Source organism: Pygoscelis adeliae, unplaced genomic scaffold, assembly GCF_000699105.1.
Source record: "Pygoscelis adeliae isolate BGI_AS28 unplaced genomic scaffold, ASM69910v1 Scaffold186, whole genome shotgun sequence".
In the NCBI taxonomy this organism is placed as follows: domain Eukaryota; kingdom Metazoa; phylum Chordata; class Aves; order Sphenisciformes; family Spheniscidae; genus Pygoscelis; species Pygoscelis adeliae.
In genome coordinates this window covers 4,432,167-4,454,515 of record NW_008825071.1, presented here as the reverse complement: position 1 = coordinate 4,454,515, position 22,349 = coordinate 4,432,167, and the positions used below count along the sequence as shown (strand labels likewise).

The following is a 22,349-nucleotide window of genomic DNA, read 5'->3' as shown; positions in this document are numbered from 1 at the left end:
TTCTCCTGTAAGATAAAATAAAGTGACATCAGAAAAGACATATCAATGTCACATATCCAGAGCCCAGAATTGCAGACAGTCAAGGAGGGGTTAGCTCCTGCTTAACTTTAATGCACTGGTATTTGGTGGGCACAGCGAGTCAGAGAGGGAGCCACTTATTTCCTCAACAGGAACACAATTGATATAATGATTTTTCATACAGTCTAGGAGCCTCTCTGTTCCTTTGGCTTCAGACAATGGTGTCTGTGTCAAGGGTTTAAGCTCTAAAGTGTGTGTACCTTTCATTTAGGTACTTTGGAAGACATTGCCTTTAGTCTTCCAAGCAGGGTTTTTGTGAGAAATAGGAAAAATTCAGAATGGTGTATATGGTGTGAAATGCAAAATCTCTCTGAGTCTGCAGTGGCTCCCAGAGCCTTACAGACTTTTGATGATACAGGATTTTTGACCTGATGTGACTGAGGGTTTAACCCACTGCATGACATGACTTTATCCAAATAATTTTTCCACGACCTTAGCCCATTATCAATATTCAGTTCATCATGAAATTTGACCAACTACCTTTCTTGCACCATTAGCTGTACAGTCAATAGGGACAGGTGTGGGACACTGAAATGAATGAGATGATAGGTTGTCTAATATATTGAATGAAAAAGTGTATTTTCTTTTTTCTGAGTGACTCATCTATAATGCAGTATGGATTTTGTACTGGCCTTCGATTCACCCAATGATGAACATGGATTTGTGACAAGCACCAATAAAAAGCCATACGCGAAGGCAAGATGCAGGCAGGTGTAAGAACAGAAAAGCTCACCGTACGCCCCCCATCCGACAGAATCATCCCTCGGTCTCCTTTCCACAGACTGTTGCAGCAGGCAGAAAAAGATAAATGGCAATCTAAATTTCTGCAAAGTATTTCAAAGCTCCTGCATTCCTGGAAGCTGTACACAACTCCAATGTACTGGTAGTCTAGTTAATTAGTTTTTGAGATGTTAATGCCTTCTTAATCATTGGCTTAATAGTTTTGAATAGCTTTGTAAGTTTTAGCTGCTGTCGTTTATTACTCAGGAAAATTAATTTAAATTAAAACATTTGTAAGGCAGGTTTTTATGAGAATATTACCAACATCTTCATTGTCTGGGGAACAGGTGCAAGATCGTCAAAGGTTCCTTTCCTTCTGGATCAATTTTCCCATAATGTTTTCCAATAAAGGGGTGGGGAGAGAATGTTACTAGGGGAAAAAAGTTGTCTTAGTACGACACATTTTAAAAATGATTCATAGCAAAGTACAAAAGCAAAGGGAAGATAACAAAATCTGTTAGAGTGCATAAGGTCTTTGAAGTTCTTTGCTTGATAACAAAAAGAAACACTTTGAATACTGGAGTCTGTGCAGAGTAAAGTTATACTATGAGCTTCTGAAATTGGATCAACTTTCTCTTCCTTGTATGTCCACAGCCCAACACAGTGGGAACCTTGGACCTGGCTAGGACTCTTGAGCAGCACATTGGCAGTCCCCTAATGATAGCATTAAAACCTTTAAAATGTTTTTAAGGAAAGAATTTTTGCAATTCATAACATTGTTTCCTGAATATTGATATAACAGCATTTGTATTCAAGAGAAAATAGTATTATAACCAAGGCAGTAGTATGAATATGTGTGAATATTTCTTGGGTATTATATCTCAAAGACATTAAAATGTAATGTTGCTCGACTCATAAAACATATATTTTTTACACAGGCATCCACAACATCTTTCTTTTGTAAGGTAAACCAATATAAATATTGAGGGGTGTTTTCTGTGTCCTAAGACACCCAGTCCACAGGGAAGACTTTGGCTGTTGGATGGTGGAGTTGGTGGTCCAACTGTTGGCCATTGGTTAGAATTACCCAGCAATTTGCCATTTAACAGAAGTGTTCAGCAGAATATAAAAAAGGGATAAGAACAGTGAACCCACCAGGCCACCAAAGAAAGTAGGGGAAGTGTCTGTTTCTGCCACAGCTAGAAAGCTTCACGGCAGCACTGCTGAACAACCAGGAAGCGAATGAAATCATGGGCAGGGGATAAACAGCAGTAGGCATCTATTTGTGTCTTTATAAAATAACATACCTCAATAAATCTGGCTCCCCTTGGGTGTCTTGGGAGTCTGTAGTACATCTAGCATGGAGAGATATTCTAATTACTTTTTGGAAAAATGAAATGGCACTGGTTACAATTCCTTCATTTTAATTCCACTAGACATTAGAAACAATCAGAAATTTGTTGGTGAAATGTTTTCTGTATAGTGAGAAAATGCAGACCCATCTCAACTAAACGTGTCTGCTGGAAAGAGTCTAAATTTCCTGGTATTGAAATTTTTTTGGGGGAAAAGCTTCGAAAAGCTACATTTTTCAATGTTAACAGCAACATTATTTATATATTTTTTACAGTTGTTTTCCAAAAAAGTATGAGAAAGGCTCAAGCAAAGATGTAATACATTGTTTTAAACCACTCTACCCTTCAATTTTTGGTTTGTGTAAATTTTTCAGAAATCCTTTTTTTTTATCTGACTTTGGATAGCAAATAATTTCAATGTTTTCTGTTCTTTCTGATGAATAAATGAACTTGTAAGGTATTATACTGGGTCTCATATCTCTAGAAAATAGCATCTGAGTTTTGTTTTGCTCTTTATTGCATTAGCAATAGAAATTATTAGTCATATTTATAAGAAGCCATGTTAAGATACAAGAAGTGTTTTATTAGTTTTTGTGCCAAAGAAAAGAAATTAAAGCAGGTAACAGGAGCAGGCTGAGTACTTTTGGGCAAAAGAAACAAAGCTGGAAGACAGGCTTCATGATTCTTAATTAATTCAAAGTTAATTGTATTGTTTATAACCATGAGCTTAAAATCTTCATATAGAAAATGTTTATGGCAGCAAATAGACAGTAATTTAACTGCATTAAATTTTACTTCATTTGAAATAAGAATGTTACATTAAGTGAGCTTAAATAAATGGCAAGGTCTTTTTCTTGTTTAGCAAGATAAGTGGCAAGTCATTTAAATTGCTGACCTGGAATTTCAAAGACGAACACCATAGAATATTATTGTTTTAATATGAGCGGAAGGCCAGAAAGCTCACCAACTTGATTGCTAGTTTTTCAACTAAGCACAAGATAATTCTAAGTTATGAGTCAATGTTTACAAAAATGTATCTATTGTGTTGAAAGAATATCTAATGTAGAGACAGGGATTAAGAGACTAACTTTTCTTTGAAGATGCTGTGGAATCTGGAAAATTACTCCATGAAGGGTATTAGTTATTTTTAAAAAATCTTCTCTTCTGTAGCGTGTTTTAAGATACTTTAATATCCTACTCTGCCTTAGCACTGATTTGCATTTCACACTTTAGAGCTTTTTCTGTATTTCTTGTAGCAAGTTTGTTTATATTCCCAGGACTACCTACATCTCGATTAGGTTATCTTCCAGCTGCTCTCCTTTTTTGATAAGAGAATCCCAAAATGACATCTTGGAAACTACAGCAAATTTAGGGTTGCAGCTTCAAAAAGGAATGTTTCAAAAAGGAAGGGTGGGGAAAAAAGTACAGAGAGAGCCTTTGCAGCAAAGCGGGAGATATAAGTCCCTAATCTGATGTTGAGCCAGGCTGACAGATTTCAGTATCAGAATAGCTACTCCATCACAGAAACTCTTGGATATAGAGCTTGACCCTAAGATCCATATTCCCCTTTGAAGAGAGAGCTAAAGCTCCTCCTGAGGTCAAGTTGAAAAACTGTCTGTTGGTGCATCTCCTTATTTCTGTTCCACACCAAATCTCAGTTGTGGGCAAAATTGTACTAAACAGCTTATTGAGTGTGCTTCTCTGCAATTACTGTGTGCACTGTAAGGTGAGATGTAGAGCTAGTGCAAATGTGAACTTCATTCTGATGTACTTGAACAGGCCACTGCCCTCCACCCGCACACACATTGGTTAGCACATACACGCCAATACAAGACCCAAGAATAAGGATCAGCCACAAGAACTGTGTCTAGTGTTGCTGTACATGAGAAGGATGAGAGTTCAGAGGGTCACAGGAGTTGTGCCTGTGCTCTCTCTCTCACCGGCCAAGAAATGAAGGACCTGTACAGCCCCACAGAAATCTGGGCTTGTTGTTGGTTGCAGTGCCACACAGCAATCCCCATGCTTCTCATGACTCCCCAGCCAGTCTCTGGGAAGGACAGAAAAGCTGAGACTGGCACCAAGCAATGGCTGAATTGTAATAAAGTATTAGCTTGGAAGAGGCTACAAAAGGAAAGACCTCAGTTCAATATCCAAGATTGAGGTTCCAGATTTTCTGATCTTTATTTTCTGAAACCCTGGTTTTGGAATAAAAGTAGAATGAGAAAGAGATGAACTTGAAGAGGTTCCATTTGAATTAAACAGCAATGTTTTGAAGTTTTAAAGTTCATTTAAGGCTAAAATTCAAAAACCTAATGTGACATTAGGTTTTTCCAAAAGCCTCACAATATTTCTTGGTTTCACCTACATTAAGAAATACCACACAGCAAGCCTTTCTTGTGGTAGAAAATTTTACTGCGTAGGGCTTATTCAATTCCCTACCACAGCACAGAAATGTCATAGAAAAACAAAGCCAACAAATGAAATGAACTTTTCTAACATCAAGAGAAGTTTAGATTGTATAGACTTCAGGCTTGGGTTGAAAAAAATGGTGAGTAGTTCCTTTCTATATGATGTGGTTTGCCCATTATTGAACCCCGGCACAGCAGGACTTCCATTCATGCCTAACTGAGGTACTCCATGTAAGCACTGGAACTAGTTACCCAGCCCAATGTTAAGTACAGACATTGGACATTTCTGAAGGAAAGGAAGATCAGGATCTTTTTGGGAAGTCAATATCAAAATTGCAGCTTAAGTTTATGTGATTTGATTCAGGTATTGTAAAGTCTCCAGAGGGCTAGGAAGGGTTGTATGTTGGAGAACTTGTGGGAAAGAAGCTTCTTACTCATAAGTAGAGAATATAGTCATGACCAAGCTTTAGAAGTCTACAAAAGGGTAAGACACCTTTTTCTTTTTTGCATGAAGAGTCCTGTCAAAGAAGAACTAAGTGTGTCATTTCTATCCTTAGGCTACATAGTGAAGGTTGGCTGTTGGATGTATTTCGACGCATTCATGGTGAGGAAGGCACATTCTTTGTTCCATTGGACCTAGAGATTTCCAATCAGGAGCTGAGCTACATTATGAAGAGGGCTGAGCAGTGGAGAGGAATCAACGGTGAAAGACGGATGGTGAGTGGTGAACAGAGTCTCCAAAAGGAGTCTGTGACATACTGGTCCAAATTAATGTTTTGTATTCCTGTGTATTACCTAAAAGGACCTAGATATACAAGAAAATTTTCCTTAGGGTGCTTCTTTGAATGGAGAAGCTAAGAAGCATGTTCAGGAGAATTTTGTGAGAAGGTTGTATGTACATTGCCTGAACATCTTGAGGGGCTACAATCTGCTTAGTATCCAAAGGCTTAGCGGCATCACTGATGTCAAAAATTGTCTATGCCATCTGGTGATTCTTGACTGGATTGTAGAGGCTTGCTACTTTTTTAAATGTCAGTACCACCCCAGATAATTTCTCAGCCAGCTCAGCAAACTGGGAAGTTCCATGGACAAGTCGACTTTGCTCCCTGCAAGGGCATGGATGGGGCTGCCCTGAGGAGGGGGTGTAAGTTTGGTGAGTCAGATGTGATAGCCATGCTCTCCTTCCTGGCCCTTTCCTTCCAGGATTGCCCAGAGGAGTGGGCTGAGTTGGAAGTGTGTAGGAGGAGGTAGGAGAAAAGCTCTACTTTAGCTATCAAAATAATTCCTCTTTCTTTTCCATTAGACCACTAGCCTCTAGTCCCGTATACAGACTTTAAGCTGTGATGTGCAGGAGATGAATCTGTGTTTGCAAAGATTCCAGTGTTGGGGATGCCATCCACAAATGAGGCTTCTGGTCATAATTGCTTTCAGAGAATTGGAAATAACAGAAGTAACATGGTCAGTAGTCTGTGAGGGTCATTGTCTTCCTTCTGTGAGGGAGGTTTTCCTCCTTGCTTTCTAGCTTTGCATCAACATTATTAATTCCCATAGGACTATCTTATAAAACAGCTCTTGGACAAATGTTAAAGTGCTCATCAGTTGGATTTATACATTTATGAGTGCCTCTGTGCACAATGCTTTGCTCAGTAACTCTCGTGCTTGAATATAAAAATGAACAGATTTAAGATAGGAAGGAAATTAGTCCTCTTAAGTTTGTATGAGTTGTTTTGTTTTCTTTTCTAACCCACTGGAAGAAGTGATTTCAGATTAGGGTCTGCAGGTTTTTCAAGTCCCTATAGCTACCTCTGAAAGATCAGCAGTTTATATAAATATATAGCCTCAGTTGTCACTGCTATAAACATCTGGCACAGCTGTAATTATTTTCCACTTTTTTTCATGATGACAGTCTGGACCCTGAAAGAAAGATTAAAAAGGTGAATGTGCCAATTGAATGAAAAAGCAGATACTCAGTAAGCTTAATTTTTGTGGGAAAGTGCAGAGCACCACATTGCATTTCAACAGAGGGGAGGAAAAAGGTATGAACGAGTGAATGTGCTACCACAGCCACCTGCCTCAGACATTCCCACTTTTTATACAGGTAGCACTTACTTGCTTTACCCCAGTAAGCAAAATCACCCTTTTGTTGCACTCAAAAGCTTTCTACAGTAAGTCAAAGCATAGCCACTGATGACTGGTTTCTGTTACCTTTGTTACATGTTAAGTAGGGTCAAACAAAGAATATATATAGTGGACCCCATTTTACATGCCAGGACTACCAATACCATGTGGACAAAGTGGTGGATAAGGCAACTGCAAACAACTACTTTTCTGTTTCAAGTACTGAATACATTTCTAATGATATTACCAGCATATCATTCCTGGCAGCAGTACAGAAAGGGCTGGGGAGGGTGGGAGGGGGGGAGAAAAAAAAAAGGGGAAAAGAAGGAAAGGATGGGGGGTCAAGACAAATAGAAAAGAATGGAAAGAAAAATTACTTGTCTGTATACAAATAATCTGCCCCTGAATGGAAGAAATGTGGATTGTCATAGAGTCATAGAATAGTTTGGGTTGGAAGGGACCTCTAAAGGTCTAGTTCAACTCCCCTGCAATGAACAGGGACATCTTCAATTAGACCAGGTTGCTCAGAGCCCCATCCAGCCTGGCCTTGAATGTTTCCAGGGATGGGGCATCCACCACCTCTCTGGGCAACCTGTGCCAGTCTTTCACCACCCTCAGCGTAAAAAATTTCTTCCTTATATCTAGTCTAAATCTACCCTCTTTTAGTTTAAAAACATTACCCCTTGTAAACAGGCCCTGCTAAAAAGTTTGTCCCCGTCTTTCTTATAAGCCCCCTTTAAGTACTGGAAGGCTGCAATAAGGTATCCCTGGAGCCTTCTTTTCTCCAGGCTGAACAACCCCAGCTCCCTCAGCCTTTCTTCATAGGAGAGATGTTCCATCCCTCTGATCATTTTCGTGGCCCTCTTATGGACCCGCTCCAATAGGTCCATATCTTTCTTACATTGAGGGCTCCAGAGCTGGACGCAGTACTCCAGGTGGGGTCTCACCAGAGCAGAGCAGAGGGGCATATCCACTGCTATAAGACATACTTCAGAGGGCATAACATTGAAAAACATGACCATACCTATAGACATATGTAAGTGCCTAGTTTTGTTCCCAGTATGCAGCTTGGCATGTATGAAATGCCATATTGAAATGTGAGTACCTGATCTTACTCTGAGATCCTTTAAAATAGACCCAGCCTCAGCCAGATCCAGCAGGAGGGAGAGTGCGGTCAGAGTAGAGGGAGGACTCCCCTGTGCTGCCTAGGGAGCACTGCGCACTTCGTTCGGCAAAGTGGAGTGATGCACGCTTTTGTCTTTCCCTCAGTCCCCAAGTTTCTGATTCCTATTCTGTCTACATCTGCACGAATTTCATGCCTTTTCCTTTATATCAGCCCTAACCAAATGTCAGGCTGTGACAGTGTTAAACGTTCCCATTCTCTATGGGACATACTGGTGCAGACTGTACGATATAAGGAGATAGGAATAATGCAGAAAGCGTGCAGAAATTTGCATCCCTGGCATCAGTCAGGTCTCTATCATTTACTTCACTGGGCACAGGATCTGCCTCACAATAAGGAAAATTTGTGAGTGGACACGACTGTCCAAAACTCCCAAGCTATCTGTACGAAACATGAATACTGTGAAAATACAACCAGTGTTCTTCAGAAACCTGAAATCGTCCCCTTCTACTCCAATTTCTTGTTTATGTTATTTTGATGGAAAAGAGAACCATCAAACCAAATGTCGTTAGCTCTTTGGCAAATCCGGTTTTGTAATAAAAACTTGCTCCCTTCCAGAAATATGTTCTCCACATGGAGCATCTCCCTGCAAGACTATGAACTATGTTTTCAGGTCTTTTATGCTCCTAGGCATTGCAGATACTAAAAGACCCTTTTTTCTGCCATGAATTTGCATAAGGTATTTATCTTGTCCCTTTCTTTTTGTATGTCTAATTGTACAAAGTAATCAGTATGGAAGACACATCACTAGGCCTTATTGCGTACATTATTAATGTGTTAATTTTTAAATAAGATACCAAATTAACTGTGAGCAATTTTTATAAAGGGAAGCATGAGACTGCCATATCTTACATCACTCCATATAAAAAATATATTTTAAATGGAGGTCATTCAAGTAAATAGTCAGTCAAACCTTCTGGAAAAAATAGGTCTACGTTTTTGCAATATTTTCTTGCTATTAACCATGTGCTTCTCATTTTTATTCCCTGGATTAAAAATTGCTCCATAAATGGGTATTTTATAATATGCTTAATTTCCTTTTATTAAATTGATAAATGCAGCAGCAGAGGACACATTTACAGTATGATGAGAATTTAAGGTTATTGCATTTTATAATTTTTATATTGTTCAGAGAAGCGATTTGTCATTTGTGGAATGACATCCATGCCATCATTTCAAAGTATTTTTAGTCATTCTTTTGATAGGAAAAAGGTCACTTTCTGTAGACCAGGAAGACATCACTCTATTAAACTAATTTGCCTACATGCAAATTTTGTCATTTTTACCTCATTAACTATTTATCACAGAGTAAAAAAATATATATATTCATGAAGGGCCAGCTAGCAGCCTGATGGAGCTGGAACTAATATTTTGCAACTCTAATGATTTTTTGCATCCTTAATTAGATAGCATAAGGTTGATATGATTAGGTCAGGATGTAGTGTTTTTCATTAAAATACATTTTAGAAGCTGTATTCATAATCTGCCCTTGCAATTAAATAATGAGCCTATGAGTTTAATATTATCGACCCAATTATTATCCCATGGAAAAGTATACCTTTAATAAATTTGTGCCGTAGGACCTTCATTAGCAACAAAACGAATTATATTTCCAGGTACACAGATTACACGGCCACAATCACATTTACGTAGCAGTTTGGAAGGCACTGTAGGGAGAGAGCGACCAAAGCCCCTTACTATACAGAAATGCACTTGATTATTTTGGAAGAAGTAATTTACAATGCCTTTAATGAGGAAAGCTGCAAAGAAGTAAAAATGCCACCGACAGAGGCAGACAGAAACATCTGTAGAAACAAACATTTGTAGGAAGAGTGTTCTGGCCACCCTTTGCTAGGAGGAAGCCTGGACCCTCATTCCTCAACCTGTTACAAATATGGAGGCAGAGCTGAATGTTTGCTGACCTATTACTGGAGATGGGCACATGTTAAATGTATGTCAAATTTCAGAATCAGGAATATCAGGACCAATGGCAGACAGGAATACATTAACTTGCCATTGATGACAGCAGTTCAGTGATGAGGTCAGGACTCTGGGTTTTAGCCAACACTTTCTTTTTTTTGGTAGATGTGACAAAAGTGACAATAACTTGCTGTCCTCATGAAGTAATCAGTTTCCCAAAGTTAAGTGACAGTTCAGAGCCAAAGTAGCAAGCAGGCTTTTCTTCTGCCCAAGCAGATAAGAATTTAAAAAAATAAAAGGAAAAAAAAAAGAGGAAAGCATTTCTAGTAAAACAGGTTCTGACCAGGGATCGTTTTCTGAATGGGGTCTGTTGTGGCTGGATCTGTTGTTAGGTGTGCAGTGCCCAGTGCACCACTTTGCTCATGTTCAAAGCCTCTGAACTATTTATCAGGTGAATTGCTGTCAGCAGCGGTAAAAAGGAAAAAATCTCGTCATCGGTGGGTTTTACTGGATTTAGCCCTCAACGTACCACCACTGCTTGCAGTGGAACTTCTTACATAATAATACTAATGATGAGAAAAGTTGTACAAGCAGTAAGCTGAAACAACAGCATTAGTATACCAAGCATAGGCCCAGAAGGTTTGCACATAGCGTGGGTTTCTGAAAAAAAATGCAAGCTTTATAGACGAGAAGATAATGTGAAACTTACACTTGAAATAAAGCCTGATGCACTGCAAAATTATTTTAATGAGACTAGGGCTAATTTTCTAATTCTAAAATGATATTATAGCAAACCATAAAAAATTACCCGGCAGTAGTTTTTTGAAAGGAAAATATATTTGTAATTATCTTGAACACACAAGATTACTTCAGGGCCTATTATCGACACAATTTTTGGTACCACTTTACACTAATTTGCATTTATTACTCTCAGGCCAACTATTAATATGTTAATAAATAAGTCATTAATACTTGTTATTTAATTGCTATCTATTTATTCCTGTTCAATAATGCATTAATTACTTGTGAATAGTTGAGGGCAAAATCCTGCCCTTGCTAGAGGAATCAGCAGTGGCAAGAGAGGAAACCGATGTCGGACATGTAGGTGTTATGAGAGCTGGCAGAGAGCAAGTCATTTAACCCATTTAGCACGAGGAGTTTAACTTTTCGTCTTGTCTTAGAGAAAGCTTCATGACCCTCCAGGTAGTCCGTGCTGCAGCAAAGCTGCTCAGCCACAGGTGGAGGCTGCTGAAGGCAGGCAGTACCACACCTGAGATCACTGTAATTTGTCTCTTCTTACGGTCCTGGGCTTGCTCCCGTGCTGGAGTTTGGACCCTGCTTCATCCAGACCCACCAGACAGGTGGATGATGGATAGGGAGAAGCCAAGGGCAAAGACTGAAGTCCTCTGAGAGCCAGTGCTACACCAAGGAAAGTGCGGCACAAAGTGGGTAGTGAGAAATGCCAGATAAGAGAAGCTGATGGGAAAAAATAGCTGTACAGTCATGTTACTTTTGGTTCCCCTAAAAGAATTCTCCTCTTCTCAAATCACTGATTTAGATATCACTGGTCTGCAAATGGAGAAATGAAAACATGTTGAGAAAGCAAAAGAATAGAAAGTGTAAATTTCCTTTTTATTTGTTCACTCTTCCGTTTGCAAACTCTTTCTGACTAGGAGTTATACCTTATATATGTAAGTTCTACCTCATGTAGTCTGTATTATATCTTTAAAAAATAACAAATGGCTGAGATCACTCAAGCTGCAGTAGAAGATATGGTCTTATAATTTTGATTTGTGGTTTCTTTTCCCTCAACTAGTTTTAGTGATCTTTTAGAAGCCTAGCATTTTGTGAGTTCACTATCAGGTTTCTTCTTCCTAACCTTAACCCATGTTGTAAAAAATTTGGAAGCTGCTCACTGGAGCTTTCAGTACAGTGTCTCCAGCAATTTAGATTCTACCAAGAATCAAAATGAAGTTTGCTGTAAGAGTAGCATAGCAGACTAGAAAGCAGTAGCAAAACTGACTTTGAGCATATCCAGAAAAATTAGCAGTAATATAGAATTTAATTCCTTAAGCACCAGTATGAATAAATCACTATGTTGATCCAGGGTAATGCACGATTGTTTTAACCAGTACAAGTAAACCACCCCGCTAGTCCAGGACAATTCAGCTCAGCATGTTGAGATGACAAGACTAAGCAATAAGAAATAATCACCTATCTGCTACAGAAATTGTAGGAGGGAAACCTTGACCCCTTTGCAGTCAACAGCAAAACTTGCACTGACTTCATTAGGGCCAGAATTTCCATCTGTCTGTGTAAGTAAAGGAGAAGGGAGGAAATAGGGCCATATCTCACTGAACTTCTACGTGATCTGTGCATATAAGGTCAGATTCTCATCTGGGATAAATTATTTATTGAAGGCAGAGTCTGTATTTTTTTAAAGATTAAATAGAGATTGAAAGTCATGAGATGAGCAGAGGGAAGGCTCAGCCCAGTAATGGGATGTTAGAGAAAATAGAGCAAAATGTAAGGTCAGAAAAGAGTGTAGCATTCCGTCGCCTCTTAGATTTAAAATAAAATTATTTCTGTATGAAACGACGAGGCCTTGAACTGTGTAGGATCAAATTGGCCAGATGGTTCTGAAACACTTCGCTTGCTGTTCTTTTAGAGTATTTAGTCCACAGGGAGTGGTGGGTGAAAAGAAGAAAGCGGGGAAATGAGGATGGTAGGAAGCATCTGGAATAGCCAAATATGCTGACCATACCCAGGCATGCCATTAAACCTCACAACAGTTGATTAGTAATTCGTCACAAAGCGTGTATATGCGAGCTGTGGAAAACAAGGTAATGCAGCCTAGGTAAAGAAAAAGCTTCTTTTGTCTGGGTGGATAGGTCTAACAAGTGGAACTGCTTGAACAGCAGTTGTAATAAATTATAACAACGGTAGAACAGATATAATCAACAAGTAAACTAATGAAAATGGCATTAGAATTTGAGGCAGTAAGGTAACACTGCACAGGGCTTTCTTGATTCCATGTTGTATCCCATCATAAAGAAAAAAAAAAAAAAGATGAAAAATGGGTAAAAAACCCAAACAGCTATGCAAGCTTCTCTGAATCTTAAAGTTGCATGACAATAAGTTAATAGAATAAAAAAAGATAAAAAGAAAGGCAAACTGTGCAGAGGCAAGTATTATCAGCTATTTGCAGCATTTCTTTTTTGGTTGCCATGTGATAGCTCATATGATAAGACTATAAATTGAAAACAAAATGATTTAGTCAAATTTCATGGAATTTACTTAGGGAGGTTGTAAATGTGATCTTGTTTTTAGAAAACATGTATTTTGTTTCACTTTTCAACGAGAACTGATTTATTCAAGTCTCCTTTGCTATCCCCATTATACGCACAATATAGTATTTCTAGAGTGAATGGTAACAAATAATTTTAATCCTATAATCAATACATGAATCATATAAAGGCGTTGGTGCAGATGGACCAAATTAATTGTCTGCTGACATGCTTCCGAGTACTATACTGGCAGAGAGGTGTTAATTTCTGTAATACTTCAACAGATATCCAAACTGTTTTGTCAGAGAGGTTGGACAGTGATGGAGGAGGAGTACACTTAACTGTAATTTTTGTAGTAATTCATGGGAAGCTTCATTGACATGTGCTAATGGCACTTGATTGCCCTCAAGATGTTTTCACAACAGAACTCTGCAAGTGCTGCATCAAGGTTTGCTCAGTCAAATAGTTTTTTCTCCTTGCATCTAGATAATTTGTGACCACAGGCAAACTTTTGAAAATTCAAGGTGGTTTGCAACACTCCATTGGGGTGAATCTGTCATCAGCCGGCTGGTACAGATCGGTGCACTAATGAAAAGCAAGCTCTTTGGGTTTTTTGTCATTTCTGTGCAAGCAATCCATTTCATTTCTCCTCAGTGGCAGGGCATGTTATACATCTCATCCCATATAATCTGACTTACATTATAATTTGATTCATACACAGCCTTTCCACAGAGATTAATTAGCAGCAGGTTTGAAGTTTGCAAGTGAAAATATGATAATTAGTTTTCTTGGAATGTTAACATTTCAACACTTCGGGTTCTCTCCATCTTTGTCTTCAATGAAGCTGCAGTAAACGAGCACTATTTCTCTTCTAAATCAGACTCTTGTGAGGTTTGAAATACAGACATTTTCATCAAGCTGGATAATTTCCATAGAAAATTTACTAGCTCATGAAATATTGCAGGAGTAATTCATACAATGACTCCCTCCTCCCCTTGGTAGGTTGAAGTATGATGTGAGCAGTTCTGAAAACCCCCAGGACAGTCACTTAAACAACAGCGATTCCTATTCTTTCCAACAAAAATCAGCTGACTCTTCATTTTTGCGCAAAACAGAATTAGCCAATAGGTCTCTCATATGGTTGTTGGGTAGTGCTGTAAACAAGGTTACATTAACACCTTTGACTCCCTGCACTTCTTTGTTCTGTTGGAGTGTATAATACAGGCAACTCACTGGCGCACACAACACCTCTAAGTCCAATAACTTAGCAGGATTCTGAAAAGAATTAGCAATTTATCTGAATCATGAGAACATTCAAAGCTACAATAGTGAGGAAAAATGTTATATGAAATATCAGCCCTGATGATTTAAAGACATAATGTAATTGTTAGCAGATGGGGCTTAAGAAGAAACTCACATTATGGAAAAGTTATTATGGTGGTGTCCATTATGGGTGGGTGTAGCTGCTTAAAAGCTAGTATTTGCTTAATTATTTGTGATTTATCCTCCTCGGTGTTGTACAGATTTCTTTTTTCCAATGATATGATTTCAAAAAATCTCAGTCTTCTCTAATTACTGGGCTTATCCCATCTTCTTACATCTTTGGCATTAGTCATCCTCTGAGCTTGGGCAGGGTACTGTTGATACTCATTGATCTAGTCAGGTAAGGGGTAACTGAAATGCTTCTACCAATGTAACACCTAAATCACCATGTGGTTGTGAGCTTGCATATGCAATTGCATGAAGTTCATGTGCCAATTATGTATGTAATTGCAAGCATGTTTTTGCAGATCAGGCTCTTAATTTCTTCCTTGAGAGAAATGGCTTTACTACCATTGTGTGACTCTCACACAAAAGGCTGCTAACAAAGAGTGAATTACTTTAAATGTAAGTGCAGTAGAGAATACTTGAGCAGTGTTACAAAACTGAAGCCTCAAGTAGTTTGCTTTCTAGTAATGACCTTTAAATATTCTGGGATCAAATGATATTTTCTTCTTTAAAAGTAAAATTCCCCACACTGACAGCAGAGACTGCTGAAGACACCTGCACATAGCAGAGCAACATCTCCTTGCCCACTGAATGGGGCTGGAGGGATATAGCAAGCACTGAACAAGGTCTGGCTGTATAAAAGAACAACTCAGTGGGAAGGCTGAGGTCTCGCCACTCTCTGTCTGTCTACGTGGTGAGTTTAACAAAGATGCACACTTGTTCTCAAGCCCAAACAGGTCCGTCCTATTTTCTGTCTTAACCTGAGCTCAGAAGGCAAAGTAAACTTTGTGCCTGAGCCTAAAGGTCCTTTGGCTAAGCTAAAGCCAAGTGTGGGCAGAATGCATGTAGTTCATAGGACTCAGCAAGGACACTCGTCCTTCCTGGTGTAGATACGCCAAAGACCCTGGTCTCAGAGTGGTCTACAAAACCCAGCTCTGGCACAAGATTTGAAACAGTTACCCTTTGAAGCTGTATAGAAATGGGGGCTGAGTTAAATTTCCTCTGCTGGCACCTGACAGCTCTGTCCAGAGCTTATTTGCTGGAGTTTTCTAAAGGGGTCACGATTTTCACCCTGACGTGTTTGTCAGGACAGAAATGAGCTCTCACCATGCTTCCCATCTACATCGTTGTTTCTATCTTAGTGATCATCAGGGCATCTAAAACAACAGTAATTTCCTGGGTCTGTCTGAAACCTGGCACGAGTGTCTCTGAGGCTGGCCAGCGAGACTTTGTTGTTGCACAGAGCCTTGTTTTCTCCTGATCGACAAAGGGGGAGAGGAAGCCATGCCCCAGGGAGGTGAGGTTGTAAGGAATTCCTGCCAACAACAAAAAAGAGAAGGAGGCAAATTGACTGTTTTATTAGGAACATGATCTGTAGTGTTTTTCATCTGGAGAGGGGATTGTTGCATGCTGATGAATATGGGTATCGTATCACAAGAGTGCTAAAATGCCCCTGAGCGAGTATGTTCCTTCAGCTCTCCTTCAGCAGCTCCTGCTGTCCCAGCCACTGACCTGTGAAATGTGGTCGTGTCCTCTGGATTTTTCCTCTATTTTGAAAGCTGTTCTTTTCATCCTGCAAAATATTACCCTAAACAGTTGAATGGGAGTTAAATTTGCAAGGATTTGTGTATTAATATTAATGGAAAATCTGACGGGTCGGTTGGTCAGAGAGGGATAATCATGCCATTCAGGTGACATGTAAGTACAGCAGGTTTTATGGATTTATTGTTTCAAAACTTACTTGGTTTTGACCAAAACAGAATGGACTTTTAAAAATCAACATTTCTGAATTAAAATCCTGCAATGTTGGGGAGGGTGTAGAGAAATGATCAAGAGAAAAGGTGGGCAGCTGCTAACTTTGGCATGCTTTGATGAAGATGGAGCCAAACTTTGAGCCTCACAACACCTTGATCCTAGTGGACACTGTTCAGATGATCTACTTTCCACATGAATCCTAGGGCCTCCTCCCCTGCTGGCTTTGAGCACCTCTCGCTGTGCCTCACATAAGGCTTTGGGATCACTTCGACAGATCTTCTGAGGTGTTTATCTCCCTCCACTGACTGGGTGCAGGGATTTATTTACACATCAGGCTCCCTGATTATGGCCCTAAATGTGCATCATTTATCCAGTTACACTAGCATCAGCATGTTGATGTAAAACTTTTAGTGCTACCGTCAGGCACTAGGCCCGAATTCCTGTGTCCTCCAAATGAGAAAGGAAAAGGGAAAGGGCAAAGCTAGGCAGCACCTTTGGGAGCTGGGGTTCCCCCAAGCCCTCCCCAGGCTGCAGCAGTGGGAGCAGCCTGTCGGGTTTTGCAGGGCATTTGTCTGGCCAGAGTAACCATGAAGGGTTATTTAAAAATAGGAAAATGGCACCTGGTCATTTAAAACATCTCAGAAGGGTTTGTTGCGCCTGTCAGATGAACGGCCATTGAAATTGGCACATTGGCCATGACATGAGTAATTCTTCAATGAATCAGTCTTTTTGCATAGAAAATTATCCCATCAGAAACACTCCGAGTAGCGCTAGCCTGCAGGCTTGAAGCTTAAGCTCAGTCACAGCATAAAAACCTCCTCAGCCTTGTTTTCTTTTGCAGCTACCCATTCAGGACTCGTAGTTTAGACTTTTCTCAGATAAACCCCCTTTTGTATTAATGGGTCTTGCCTGAGAGAGCAAGCCTGCCAAGTGGATCCTTACTTCACTAGTTCACAAAGAAGGATGCTTATTTTAGCTTTATTGAACACGTTTGGGCTTTGCATTTCCATTTAACAAGTGGGAAATAATGTAGTAAGGGTAGAAAGCTGGTTTCTGTCTCTTTCAAAGTCAATACAGGTGGAGAAAAAAACATACTCGATAGGGTCTTGTTAAGGTTTTTTAGGATTACTCTACTATTTCCCTTGATTAGTTCCTCTTTGCTGAAGTCTCATGGGCTTCAGATAAACTGAAGGCTTGTGAACCTCGGAGCCTAAGCCCTCCTGCTGCTAAGGAAAGGTTTATAGACTAGTTCCTTTCATTATTGCTTTATAAATGGCATTGTTTGAAGCGGTGTGTACTGCAGCCTGAATAACAACCTGGAGGATGTTAGTTAATTTGCTGTTTGAGAACTAGTGTCTTTTCAAGTGGCTTTTAGGGGGTTGAGGTAATTGTTAGTATTTGAGACAGATGGGAAATCTTTTGTCACCAATGTTACCCTACCTCATGCTCAAGTCTGGGCAATGTCCACTGCATGTATGCAGACTTTCAAGGCTATAGATATCCAGTGAGTGACTTTAGCTCTGTAGGTAGCTGTGACACTGATATAACCTATGGAGAGCCCTGCACAATTCATCAGGTCCTTCTACAGGGTGAGAGAGCCAGAACCTCCCCCAGCTCGCCCAGCTGCAGCCCAGAGCATGCAGCAGACCTTTGTGGATCGCTCTTCCCTTCAAACAGCAGTGCCAGGATTGGAACAGCATATTCACATACAGCCTGGTACAGCTTCAACGCCTTCTTCTATGAGATGATCTTATGCTGCTTGATATTGGCAGTCCCCCCTGTTTCAGAATATCTGAGTCCGTGGTGCCCGCAACACCCAATTGCTTGTTCCAGTGACAGAACAAAATATCTTTTGAAACGGGAAAAGGTCCAGGGTGCCTGACTTTAGAAGTGTCTTCTTAAAAGCGTAGCTCTTTCCACCATAGCCCCTCCATTCTTGTTTTCTTCCAAACCAAATTTGATGCAGGTTCCTGCGGAATCTGTGCATTCTCTGGGTTTGAGTCTCCTTTCTTGGTATCACTCCTTCCTTGTGCTTGCTTGGCCATTTCTGCTGTCTCTTGCCCCCCAGCTATGTGACAAGTAGCTAAGGACCAGCGTAGCCTTTTTCTGTACCTGAACAAGTGCATCCTGATCTCCATGGTGGTGCCAGCTCGGTACGGGTGTGGAGAGGAGGGTGATTTTAGGGTTTGAGAAGCATTCTTCAGAGAAAATAGACGTGTAATCAAATAGCTGAAGAGGATGAGCGCCCTCTGTGGCACAGGTGTACGCTAGTGCTCATCAGAACAGTGCTGCGAGTATTCGTGATGGCTTTAAACTGACCAGACATCCTGCCAGTAACTGAGAAGGTGCTTTAGCCTGCACGGGGAGAGCAGAATTCTATTGCAAAGCTTCCTAGCAAGTTGAAATGGCCACTTCTCATCATGGAGGTCCTCAGCTGTGCTGGGTCAGAGGCCAAGGTTCTGCGGCTCCCCGTGCGGCATGCTTCGTGGCTGGGGAGCCCCGTGCCGTGAAGGGCCTTGCAAAGCAGCTCAAGGCACACAGCTGGATGTTGCACAGAGTGACTAAAAGAAAAGAAGGCCCAGCAATAGCAAAGTATTCAAAATATTTTCTTGTTCAGTTTTTACAAGTAAAAGTATAAACACGTGTCCATGAGCGAGAACAATATGACAGCGGATTACGACTGTTTTGGAGTTTTTACCCTCAATTTCCTCTTGCCACATTTACACTCTGAAATACCTGCATGTGGACCAGGATTCTTGTCATTCGTGTATACATCCAGCCTGAGGAGCTATAATCAGCATTTAAATACTACAGGAGCAGTTTTTACATTGATTGCAGTGTCTCATTCGTGCGAATTTATTTGTATGTGATGTTAAATACTTGAAATCAACCCTTTGGGTAGCTTCCAAACGCGTATTTTGTGATGAAATCTAAAGGCAAACGGAATGGGGGGACAGAGAGGGAGGGGAAAAAACAACAACAATGACAAACAACAAACAAAAAGCCTCAAAACCAAATTACAATAATGACATCTTTGTGTAAATATAACATTCTTCTGCAGTGTTTACTGTCCAAAAGCTGGGGCACTGGAGAGGGTAAGCATTTGGAAGTGAGGCAAAACTTCCTTCATTATTATTTCCTATAAATGCCTGTTAGTTCTTACTTTATTGTCCAAGCTGAATGCAAAACACCATGAAAATAAGTAAGTCAAATTTATCAGAAAAAAAATCCCTTTGCTTTTGCACTGGTGATCTTGCAAGTGATTGCGTCTGTTTTAAATGTCTGGGGTCTGACTCTCATTTATGCTGTTCTGGCATCTTGACAAAGCTGTAGCATGGGTATAACAATGTGCCAGAGCTGTGTGAAAAGGCCTGAGTGTACAAAGACAAAGGAATTTATGATTTTCGAACCTGACAGTGCCCTTTAAGCTAACCGTGGAGGAACTCTGCTTGTTCTGCCATATATTGCTTCATCTCTGGCCACTAAGGGTTACTATTGTAATTTGTTGAATGTGTAATAGGATTTAGAGATGGATTAAGCTAAATGTTTTGGCTTTAAAAGTTTTTTTCTGTTTTGTTTTTCTTTATTTTCATGGAACAAGCCTCTTTTCTGCCTGCACAAAGAAGGTTGTACAGTTTAAACAAAACCTAATGGAAATTCTTGAATGAGGCAAAGATGCTGCAGTTCAAATACATTCATTCTGTTTTCGTGGTGATGTGGCATCATCATGACTAGAGTTTGTTGTTTCTTTTTCTGGTTGATGTGTAGCCAGGCAAAGATTCTGACTTAAAAGCTTAGGATTCAGACTGCCAGTCCAGGCTTTTTTGAGAGTCATTATCACTGCAATTGGGCAAGGAGACGCTTTATGAAATAAACAAACCAACAAAAATAAACAGAGAGCTCACAGTATTTTTTCATGTTTTCAACCCCATGACATTCTATTTTTCATATCTATATTAAGCATGTGGGGTTGAAAGTTACCATAGGTCATAGGCTTTTGCTTATTTCCTGAAGGACTCTCATGCTGTATTTTCTTTTTTTCATAAGGGAGTAAAAGTTGTTTCAGACAGTGCATTTCCATAAACCCCCTAAATTCAAAGTAATAACAATTCAGCCAACTAGGATATGGCTTAAATGGATTACTAAAGCATGTTTACCATCACATTAATCCTGTTCTAATGCAGTTCTTTCAACTGGAAGTTTTATTCTCTAGTCTGGGCTGAATTTTTCTCACTTTAAAACTTCACTGTGGCTGGGGGAGAGAGAGAAGGGACACTTGTTTCTAAAGATCATGTACACACACATAATTTGCTTGTGCAAGGAAGCTGAACTTTCTGCTCCAAGAGTTCCTGCTGCCTTGCCATTGCCCACACTACCTTTTCTGATCCTTTCAGTGCAAGGTTATCAGGAGAGGCCCTAGGCAGATATTTTTGTGCCCGGACTGGCACAGTGCTGTAACCTGTCCCTGCCACATGGTTTGTCAGATCAGACATGATTCCCATATCTGCGCTGTTACCTCTGGAAGGCATTTTCATCTCGCACACAATCCAGGGAGTTGTTGCATTTCAACTGAAACAATCATAGAAAATACAAACCAGAACCATATCACTGCACTGCATTATTCAAATGAGAGGTCAAATTACCCCCACTGATGTGAGCAGGGTTGCCAAGGTCTAAATGAAGACACAACTTGGCCAAAGGTCTGTTTCTAATGTGAGGTTTGAGGGCTGGTAGGTCTTGCATCTAATATCAAACAGCTGCAAGACAGTACCAGCTCCATTGGAAAATACGCACGCATTTCTAAAAAACCCCTTCCCAACAACCCCAAATCTTAATATATTATTTAAACCTTGCCAGCATAAAACTGAAAGCATAATTGCTCATTGTTGCCTGCTATTTTAGTTTGAGTTCCCTGTATGAGATTATTTAGGTGCATTAAAGCATCCTAAGATATTTCAGTATAATGCTCACGCTGCTTCTCCCCCTGCTCCCACACACCCCCCCAGGCCCCTCAAGGGCCTTTACAAAAGTGCAAGCTCAATTCTTGTATCATTTACACCCCTGTAGATCTCTGGCAGTTTCTATTCATTTGCATTTGCTAACAGAAAGCAAGCTCAAGTTGTGAATTTGGTGTACTGTTAGCATGAGCAAAAAGATAGCTCATTTATTAGTCCTTAGTTTCATTTTGCAGTGCAGCTTTTGGTGTCCTAAGATTACATGAGAAGACACTGTTATAACTATAATCACTCAGGAACTCAACTACAGACATACATAATAAATATGAATACATTGCTCAGAAATTGTTAACGGCCAGCAAAGTATTCTTTTTCTGAATTACTGCCAAGTTTCAAAACTGCATGTGTCATCTTATCACGTACTATACATTAAGTGTTGGTCATGTAAGTCAGATCTGCCCTATGGGTATTTTAAATTGCAAACATAACTTTTTGGAAACTCTATTGTAATGTTTTTTATTTGGCTTGGTTTCTGAATCAACATAGTTTGTTCATACCAGTTAAATTGCTTTTTCCTTATTCTTTGCCACTTCTAAATCCTTTATCTGAACAAGAAACAAAGATCAAATAATTTGTTAGGTAGCTGAGCATCTAATGCTGTCTAAATTCTCTGTAAAATCTGTAGTAAATTTATGGTATGCCCTTTTTCTTCTTTCATATGTAACCAGTATGGAAGTGTAACTTAATAGTGCTTGCAAGCCATGAAAGAAACATGATCTTTTTTCCATCAGGTGTTGGCAATAATAAACTTAAAATGTTTAAGATAATAATAATAATAATCTCAAAACATTTGAGTTTATGCATCTTTCTTCTGCTGTACAGTTGTAGTTTTGTAGTTCAGCTGATACCCTCCTGCTATATAACGTAGCTTTTAGTTGGGATGTAGTCCCCTCTATGACATCTTTGAATGTCAGCCCATTGCAAGTCTTCCCTCCTGCCTGAGACCGACTGACTGAGCTGTGCTGTAACGATGCTCAGTGCCTATTTCAGTTTCCTTTTTCTTCCCACATAGTGACTGACTCTAT

General features: G+C 39.8%; 1 protein-coding gene across 1 annotated transcript in view; it reads left to right on the top strand.

Moving 5' to 3' along the window:
* Window positions 1–22,349, top strand: part of LOC103919083 — a 165,389-nt gene that overhangs the window by 82,136 nt on the left and 60,904 nt on the right. Inside the window, exon 13 of the mRNA XM_009326538.1 lies at window positions 5,116–5,275. Coding sequence (XP_009324813.1) covers window positions 5,116–5,275 — 160 coding nt within the window. The remainder of the gene's footprint in view (window positions 1–5,115; window positions 5,276–22,349) is intronic.